Source organism: Bidens hawaiensis, unplaced genomic scaffold (assembly GCF_021521415.1).
Source record: "Bidens hawaiensis isolate Kalapana, Puna unplaced genomic scaffold, B.hawaiensis_p1.1 tig00026469_1, whole genome shotgun sequence".
Classification (NCBI taxonomy): Eukaryota; Viridiplantae; Streptophyta; class Magnoliopsida; order Asterales; family Asteraceae; genus Bidens; species Bidens hawaiensis.
Genome location: NW_027494258.1, coordinates 5,267 through 14,397, shown reverse-complemented (window position 1 = coordinate 14,397; position 9,131 = coordinate 5,267). Strand labels below are relative to the sequence as shown.

The following is a 9,131-nucleotide window of genomic DNA, read 5'->3' as shown; positions in this document are numbered from 1 at the left end:
AAAGTTCAGTGAAGAAGGTATAACAACTAGAGGAGGGAATGAACATTTAGCATATCCCTAATTATTTTAATTAGATAAAAAACCACAAACCGGAACCAAATATGCTCGATTCGTTTTTAACAAGGTAAGTTTCTTTTGACCTGATCAATTTGTAATCCCATACTAAATTGTAAAATCCCTTTGAATAATCCCCTATCAAGTATGAAGTATAAACCAATGAATGTAATAAAAGTACAGAAAATTTAGGCGGATAAGATTGTGACAGGAAGTATTTTACAATCAACGTAACAATTGCTTTTTGTTATTTGGACAGTTAATAATAAATTTATATGCTAGAATAACTAAAAAATAAATAAAGTAAACTCAATTTATTGGAGAAACAAAGTAAGAAAACACCAACACTATTGCTGGAGTTTAGTGCCCGAGTCAACAACTTTTCGGTCCGAGGTTATTTAACGGAATTTTATCTTCCGTCTTAGATCCCTTCGGCGTCGTTGATGACGTTGACCCTTCGCCATTGCCGGTAACAATCCTCGGCGACCTGATCGATAACGCCCGTGACAAAAACGATGGTGCCCGTGATAAAACCCACCGTTCTGATCTCACCACCACTCGGTCTAAGCTTTCTAGTCGCTTATATGGTTTTCTCCGGCCACTTAATGCACCGGCGGTCCTGTACCCGGTTCTTTCACTCCCTTCTCCGACCATTCTCGTCGTGCTCCCGACCCGGTTCAGCAGAGCCCGGTTCACCACTTGTTTTCTTACGTCCACTGGCAACCGCAACGTGAACCGGTCCAAATTCTCACCCGGTTGAACGAGTGAGTGTCCAGTGGAGTGAGATCGAAACTTGTCGAATAATCTTGGAAATATCGGTGGCCGGTTTGATTTAACACTCTGGTCCCGGTTCAGCGACTCTGGTTGAGTCGCTGGAGCGGGATCCTGTGCGTTGACTTCAGCTTCTTCAGCGACGGAGATGGAAACATGGTCGTCAACGACGTTCACGTTTCTATCTCCTGTTGCGTCGGTCGGGCGATAATGATCATCATCGCCCAACCGAGCTACCCCTACCCCGTCACCTGCCTCGGCTGGATCTGGGACGAGGTTCGCCCGGCAGACGGGGCAGGTGACGTGGTTCTCAAACCAGGCGTCGATACACTCCGGATGAAACACGTGATCACACTTTGGAATCAGCCGGAGTGTTTCCTCGTCCTCGTACTCGTTGAGGCACACGGCGCACTCCAGTGCACCTTTTCCGATCTTGTGCTCCTTTACCGAGGAGTAAACGAAGGTCGGAAACGTCTCGATGACGGACGAGTCGAGGCCGCGTGACGCGGCCGTCACGCGGCGGATAGAAAGCGCTCCACGGAGGCTAACACCGCCTTCGCTGGAGCGGCGACGGATGTAAATAGAGAAGAAGCCCATCAAGAACAAAGCTGCTACAAGAATAACAATTATGGTAATAATTGAAGGGTTGAAATCAGCGTACGGATACCCTGACGGCGGAGGTGGTGAATTTTGAGATCTGACATGTGGTAATAATTGGAGTAAAAATAGTACTAAAAATGGTTGAATCAGTGAATCCGGATACCAGCTTTTGATCTTGTGATATGAGGTCATCTCAGCTGATGATGATTGTTCAAAAACTGAAGATTAAATTAGGGTTCTTGATGGTCAAGACAATAGGAACACGAAGACTCTGTGTGTCCTAATGGTTTGACTAACGGAGAGATAGAATTGACATGTGGATTGAATTAAATAATGGAGGTCTTAAATGGTTGGCTCTTGGTCATGGCTGCTACTTTTTAACATTATATAAAAGGGTGAAGGAACCTTTTCATCAATTATTAACACTTTATTATTGGGAATGTATTTTATGTATAAACACAAAAATATTATATTTAATTACAAAGTAATTAGGTGTTATACTTTATTATTAAACACATAAATAATATCTATAAGAAGAATAATTAGGGTGAAAAAGAATTAAGATAGGAGCTTGGCTGGCTTTGTTTAATTTAGGAGAGCTAAAACTCGACTTAGAGCGTGATCTCGACTAATTTTGAAATTTTCTTTTAGAGCCCGACCTTGAGTAGGCTTGGGCTTAACGTGCTTATTGTTTATTAACAAATTTATGCATTTAATTGTCTTTTTAGATGTTTTATTATTATTTTTTGTATAACAAAATATTTATTATTTATTTATTTTTATTATAATTTCTAAAAGTTAAAAATAAATAACATATATAAATAATAGTCTTGTTTGATGTAACGAGACAGCTTATGCTTGGTAAATGAAGCTCTGACGTTAGAACATTCTTTATACACACTCTTGATTAAAATTGTTTATGTTGACTACTTCACACTCACAAATAATAAGTATAATTAGTGACAACATAAATGGATCTAAACATCCTTTACATAGTCATTTCGGATAATTGTTGAAGATAAATTAGACGCCATGCAATCCCTAAAGTTATTTTTTACATCAGATGCATTTAAGATGTTAAGCGGTATCCCACTTACAACAAGATGTTAAGTAGTATCCCACTATAAACCCTCATGCAATTTTCTAAACTCAACATGCATGAGATCTAACTTATTATCTATTATCTATTTATATTCATACAGATTAAAAGAGGAATTTGGTGTCGTGATGGCTTTTATTGGGCCATGCCAATTATTATTATTATTATTATTATTATTATTATTATTATTATTATTATTATTATTATTTTATTTCGGTATCGTAACAAAAATATTTGAAACCGATCGAATTCACGCCGAATCACTTCCTCAATGCTAGGGACCTACAAGGTTTTGCCATCGTCTGGGTTTTACCGACTGAATAAACGGCGCTTTAAATATTTTTTTCACAAGTTAATCTTTTTATATGTTAATTTGATAATTTTATTTTTTAGGTTTCACTAATGTTGTTTATACCGTAGCGAATAAGGATGAGCAAATTCGATACCAATTTGGTACCATTGGTACCGAATCGGTACCAAAGTTTTTAGTTTCGATATCGGTACGGTACCAGTATTTCCCAAAATTTACCTTCAATACAGGTGCCTTCCCGGTACCGAACCGAATATTTCGGTACAGGTACGATACCGATCTCATCCCTAGTACCGAACATAAATGATACCGACCGAATTCGTATAGACTCGCTATCATAACATTTGGGTTTAACCAACGTCCGCCGTTTTAAATATTTTAACTTTTGTATTGTTAATCTTGTTATACGTTGACTCGATGAATATATTTGTTGGGTTTAATTCCGGTACCGTTACGACGTAACCTACACCGATGGAATACGCGTCGACTCGCCGCGTAACGCTCGGGTTTTACCAACACCTGAGTTTTTCCGACAGAATAAACATTGGCTTAAATACGCTAATTTTTTCTATAATACGCTATAGCCAATACCAATCAAATTTGTGTTAACTCGCCGCTGCAATTCCTGGGTTTTACTGCCCAAAATGTCGCGTAATACACGCAGGAAAATCAGTGTTGTTACCGTTACGAACTTTTTAATATGTTAACTTTTTTTAATATAAGTTATAGAGCGTTGTCACTATTTTCAGCGTTAACAGATAAATTTTCTAGGTCCGTTAGTGCCACCAGCAATGTCTGGAGTAGCCATATTACTGTAAGCCTGTGGTCATTGACCCAAGTCACTGCTATTCTTTCAAAGAAAGAAGCACCCAATTAGATAATGAAATAGCCAAGAGGGTGGAAACTTGAACTCTAATAATAATGTCAGGTTGTTGGAAAACAGTCGAAATATGTATGTATCAGAAACCAGATCAAAAACGACTGCTCATACATACTTTTACAGTTTTACCAAACACCACGAGTTGATCGATTATCAAACAAACATTACAACAATGCTATGAAAAAACATCACTACAAACTATCCTTTGTGGTTGGCACTTTTGTGTCTTCAGGTTTCTGCTCATTCACAGCGCTTACATCTGAAGACTCTCCCAGTGTCTCAGGTTCTTTTTTCAACTCCGTTTCAAATTCTTTTGCTGCCTGCAAATAAATACATACATACATACTTAGACTGAATATGTAACTGGGTTCAGTTTTAAATGGGTCGGAAGATCTGTGTAATCAAATTTGGAGGTCTCTTCTGGAAAAGTATACAGTTTCAAATCAAGGTTAGGAGGAATGAAAAATAACATAATCTGTAATGCTAACTAGAGAGAATATATTTAAGGTTGTCAATCAATCCATGATTGATGTTTAGGCTTGTAAACGAACTAAGCGCTCATAAATGTTTGGCATGAAGTTCGCTTATGTTTGTTTACTTAATAAACGAACAAACATGAACCAAAAAATTTTGCTCATCAAATTAAACGAACGAACATGAAGACGCGTTTTGTTCATTCATTTATGTTTGTTCATTTATGTCCGTCTGTATATGTTTGTTCGTTTGAACTTTAATAAATACAAAAGTAGTTATATTATGTAAATATAAAAGGGTCGTTTAATGAACAAAAGAATTTGTTTGATTATATGTTTGTGTTTGGTTAAAGTTAAATGAATGAGCACAGGCATGCCCTCATTTGTGCTCGTTCGGTTCGTTTACATGCCTAATAATGCTGGAGCTTACGTATTACGAAATGCAGTCTCATCATAATATATGTGATAGTGATGCATATGGTAAATGGAATTTAATATCCACATAAAGATTAAAAAACAAGCAAGTAAATCAATAAGGAAACTTTGGAGAAAAAACTCAAAACAACTGATTCCAAATCATTTAATTAAGATTAGAAGAATTAAAATAAATAATTTATAATGTTACATGTAAATTAAATAAATCAAATTTTAACCAAGTCTAACTATGTGAATAGTTAACTTGAAATAAGACATGAAATTGGTCACAATATCTATCAATAATTAAAAACATATATGAAAAGTGACCTGTTGGAAGCTCTTGACGGTTTTCCCAATACTCCGACCAACTTCCGGCAGCTTTTTGGGACCGAAAACAAGGGCGACGACGCCGGCGATAACCACCAGCTCCGGCACACCAAGTCCGAACAAACAGTTGCAGGAAAACCCAGTTTTCTTGGGCCTTGTGTTTCCATGGGAGATGGTCAAGGGTTTGAAGGTGTTGGTGAAGAAAGAGGAATTGGAAGAGGAAAAGGATGATAAGGTTTTTGTATTTGTAGTCCGATTTGAAACCGACGGTGTGTGGTGTACGGTGAGAGTTGTGGCGCCGAAGGATGTCGCCATTTCCGTCGAGTTTAGCGGTGGCAGTGGTGGTGATGATGTGGCTATTGCCTATTGGAGGTTACTAGATAGATGAATGAATGAGATGAACCAACATTATTATGTTGTTGGTAGGTATTTATTTAAGGTGACTAGAACGTTGTCGTTTTGGCCTGACTCCTGCCATTTTATTGGATATTGATTTTTATTTTACAAATAAATTAACGATTTCAATTTTCAATGATACTTTCCAAATATCAATCGAATAATTAAAGAAAAACAAGAATGGAGTATATGTGCAGCTTGCATAGGGTAGGGGCACCATCAATATTTATTAGATTAGATACATATCATGTTCATATAACCTTTATAATCCTTTTTACATTTACATAGATCAAATCATTTCTAAATGCGGTATTCTTTTACATTTACATAGATCAAATCATTTCTAAATGCGGTATTCTTATTATTATATAAGCTTAGATATATAATTTTTTGTGATGGGTTCAGTGTTATCCATGTGTTGGATGTTCATACAAACAATTATAGGTAGAAGGAGAGTTTCTTATTATCGTGGATAAAAATAGGCCGAATTGGTTTGACGAGTTTTTCTTACATGAATAACTAAAAAGATATTTATGATCATCAACAAAAGCCTAGTTTTTGATATATTATAAATTGATTTATGAGTCTGTCTTGTTATTAAAAAGATCTAGTGGCATAGTTTATTGCCCAATTGTCTTCTCTTACAACATAAACACTATCAACATAATTATGTTTAGTCTTGTTGCAAAAGTTTTTAAGACTTTGTATGCATTAGAAATGAATTTTGACTCTTTACATTTGACCATTTTTTTAAATATATGATAACTCGCTCCTAAATGTGTCAAAAATGGCAAATTAAGCAAGTGAAAAAGAAGTGTAACAGAAATTAGAACAAAAACATTTAACATCACTCGTGCGTCTCTCACTCTCTTTTCTATCTATCTAATATGTTATTATGATATATGCTATTACAACCAGAAATAAACCAGTACACAAATCACAACTTCACTTAACATTAATGTGGTGGAATTCAACCTTTTAGCCGAGTCATGACTGAACCGTGATGTTTGGGTTAGTGTCTGGTTTGGTTTTGGTGGTGCGGACCTTGGGCTTGCTGACTGGACTTGAAGTAGCACTCGTGGGTTTGTAAGAGTCTAAACTGTGACGGACCTTTGAACAAAGAGCCTTCTCGTGTGTGGTATCACCGCAGCTCTTTCTCCTAGTTAAATTGGGCGATTTGGCACGTGTCAGAGGCAGCTGCAATCAATGGTCGGGTCAAGCGAGTAAATACATAGGAATTAGTAAAAGGGTAATGAGTCAAAGGTCATTAAACCACTTTGAAAGTAACAAAATGTATAGCTGGTTTATAAAATTAATAAGTACCTACCTAATATATTGCATATTTTTATGGATGGCAAAATAGATGTCACAGAAAATAAAAGAAGATACCTTTTTAAGTTCAACCTTTTGGCGGAGGTCCTTGGCGGTAAAAACTGGGAACAGGGTTTGCTTTAACAACCATGGTCTTTCTGAGCTGCTTTATAGCTTCTTCTTGCTCCTCCTGCCATTTAACTATCATTTGTCAACACTTTTACACCTGACATTAATCATTATTTATTTTGTTGGTAGACTATTCTAGTAAAGATGAAATCGAATCCAGTTCCCAACTTCCGATATATATTTCGAACAAGAACAGGTAATTAATGTGTTCATACCAATTACGTAAACAATATAACAACAATAATAATAAATTATTATTATTATTATTATTATTATTATTATTATTATTATTATTATTATTATTATTATTATTATAACAATCTAGACCTTTGAATAAAATGAGTTAAGAGGTTAAAATTGATTTAGTAGTAGGTTGAGTGACAATATTGTAATGTACCTTGGTCCTTGCTTCATACTCCATCTTCTCTGCCTTAAGAGCCTGCTGCTTTTGCTCCAGCTTTGTATAAAACTGGAAGACGATGGTATAAATAATATTTTTTAATTCAGAAAATGAAATAGCTTGAGGATGTAAGTTGGAAATTACTTACTTCTTTATGCTGTTCAGCACGTTGAGCACTTCTAAAGGAGGGAGCTACTCCAACTGTTACCCCTGATTTGACTGTTCGTGAGGTTGCGGCACTGTGCATGGCTAAGGATAACAAGCACTCACATACTACAAGGGTTAAGTTATTAATAATGAAAAATATCTTTGAAGCCTAGAAAAGGATACGATGAAGCCAGAGACCAATTATCTTCATCGTCATGTGGAGAAGATCTTTGAGGTCTTGGTGTGGAGAAAGGAGAGTTCTGTTATGCAAAATCCCTATGTTAGTATACTAGTCAACATGTCAAATGTAAGAAACTTAAAAATGTCCACAAATAAGTATTAGAGTTAATTACACAGATGACATATGCTCTCTGTGGTTTACCCATATTGCAAGTTTGGACCCCAATTTTCTAAAATGACAAGGATGGTCTAAATAGTTTGTTGCAGGTAACACTAGTGCTCCTTGGCGTGGATAGCCGTTAAGTTTTTCAGTTAAATGGGGTGTAAAAATACTATTCTACCCTTACTTTTAAGAAACAAATAAATAACATTAAAATTATGATCTTTCTGCTGGTTCATTTAATCGGCCCCATAAAGTTATGATCTTTCCGCTGGTCCATTTATTAAGCCTACCTAAAAAACTTTGGCTATTCTACCCATATAGTTTGTCCTGTTGTACTATTGTATAGAAAACAATAAAGCTTTAAAATCATGGTTGAGTTAACGATACTGGCAAATGCCATCCACTTCATATTAGAAAACTTGTTAAACAGGAGTAATACTGGAATTGCTATTCCTTATATAAACAATGTTTTTCTACCCCCTTTTTCTTTTCAGATCGTTCATATAAACGCACTGAATTTTAATTATCACTTATACAAGTAATGGCACTTTGTTCAGCTTTGTGTTTTCACTTGACCAGATCCTATGTTATGTATAACAGTCACATTAAAACGCTGGAAAACTATTCTCTGTTTCAGAAAAATTTCTACTTGATAACTCAATGAAGTTAAGCATGATTACTATTATGATTAGCATTCAAAATACACCTACGAAGAAGATATTTAAATTCAACTTGTCTGACATGTATAAATGTTAGGTATAAAGGTAAATAATTCTCGCATAACATCAAGCAAAACCTACAGAATAAAGAACAAAAACTATCTTTGGAAAGTTGAGAATTATATAGGACTATAGGAGAAAGGATAGAAATCAAAAGACAGCTTAAACAATAGAGCATATGTATACCTGCAGTTGCTTTGTGTTTACAGGGGAATTGGTGTTGGGTGATATAACTTTCTCACGCCCTGATGCTGCCGGGCTAGCAGGAGAACTTAAAGATTTTGAAGGTTCCGGTTTTGGAGTTTTGCCCTTAAGAGAAACAGCTTCTGCTTCTTGTTTAGTGGTTTTAACGCCTACTGCATCTTGCTTCTCATTACTTTTTCTTATGCTCGCACTTTCTCCCGAAGGTCTTGGATTCGTACCACCAGGGACACCATTAACATTCACATTACCACTTTTTCTTAGGTTAGCACTACTAGTATCCCTGCCCATCACCCTGCATGGAATAAAGTGCAAAGTTTTATAATTCTATTGTGTTTTCTCGACAAATAAAATGATCATTCACACCTGTTTGAATTTATATGTAATAGAATAGATAGTGAGTATCATTTACAATAGCTTGAATACCGCTATATGTGTATTTATAGGATCTGACGTAACTTATATATAGCGGTAAATAATGAAAGGAAGGCAACGATTTCTACTATCTATTAATATGCTCCATAATCCAAATGTTTTTTAAGATAATTCCAGCT

At 35.8% G+C, this 9,131-nt stretch overlaps 1 protein-coding gene and 2 pseudogenes across 2 annotated transcripts; all 3 read right to left on the bottom strand.

Annotated features, from left to right (window-relative positions):
• Window positions 1-426: 426 nt before the first annotated feature.
• On the bottom strand, window positions 427-1,617 carry LOC143573483 (E3 ubiquitin-protein ligase ATL6 pseudogene; annotated as a pseudogene).
• Window positions 1,618-3,876: 2,259 nt separating this feature from the next.
• LOC143573482 (sec-independent protein translocase protein TATA, chloroplastic-like) lies at window positions 3,877-5,247 on the bottom strand. The gene is made up of 2 exons (XM_077058348.1): window positions 4,932-5,247; window positions 3,877-4,034 (listed from the first exon to the last, which is right to left on the bottom strand). Exons 1-2 carry the CDS (start codon window positions 5,244-5,246, stop codon window positions 3,906-3,908), a joined length of 444 nt encoding a protein of 147 aa, XP_076914463.1. The 5' UTR covers window position 5,247; the 3' UTR covers window positions 3,877-3,905.
• A 959-nt stretch (window positions 5,248-6,206) lies between these two features.
• Window positions 6,207-8,916, bottom strand: LOC143573481 (protein WVD2-like 2; annotated as a pseudogene). The gene is made up of 6 exons (XR_013142440.1): window positions 8,563-8,916; window positions 7,498-7,574; window positions 7,316-7,406; window positions 7,165-7,236; window positions 6,717-6,828; window positions 6,207-6,524 (listed from the first exon to the last, which is right to left on the bottom strand). The product of XR_013142440.1 is annotated as a protein WVD2-like 2 (transcript).
• Window positions 8,917-9,131: the final 215 nt, after the last annotated feature.

What these genes read in the sequence shown, in the direction of transcription:
- LOC143573482 (XM_077058348.1), bottom strand. Translation starts at nt 5,246, where the DNA reads ATGGCGACATCCTTCGGCGCCACAACTCTCACCGTACACCACACACCG. An exon ending in CCGTCAAGAGCTTCCAACAG is followed by an intron (nt 4,035 to 4,931) that starts GTCACTTTTCAT and finishes ATTTATTTGCAG; the next exon opens with GCAGCAAAAGAATTTGAAAC.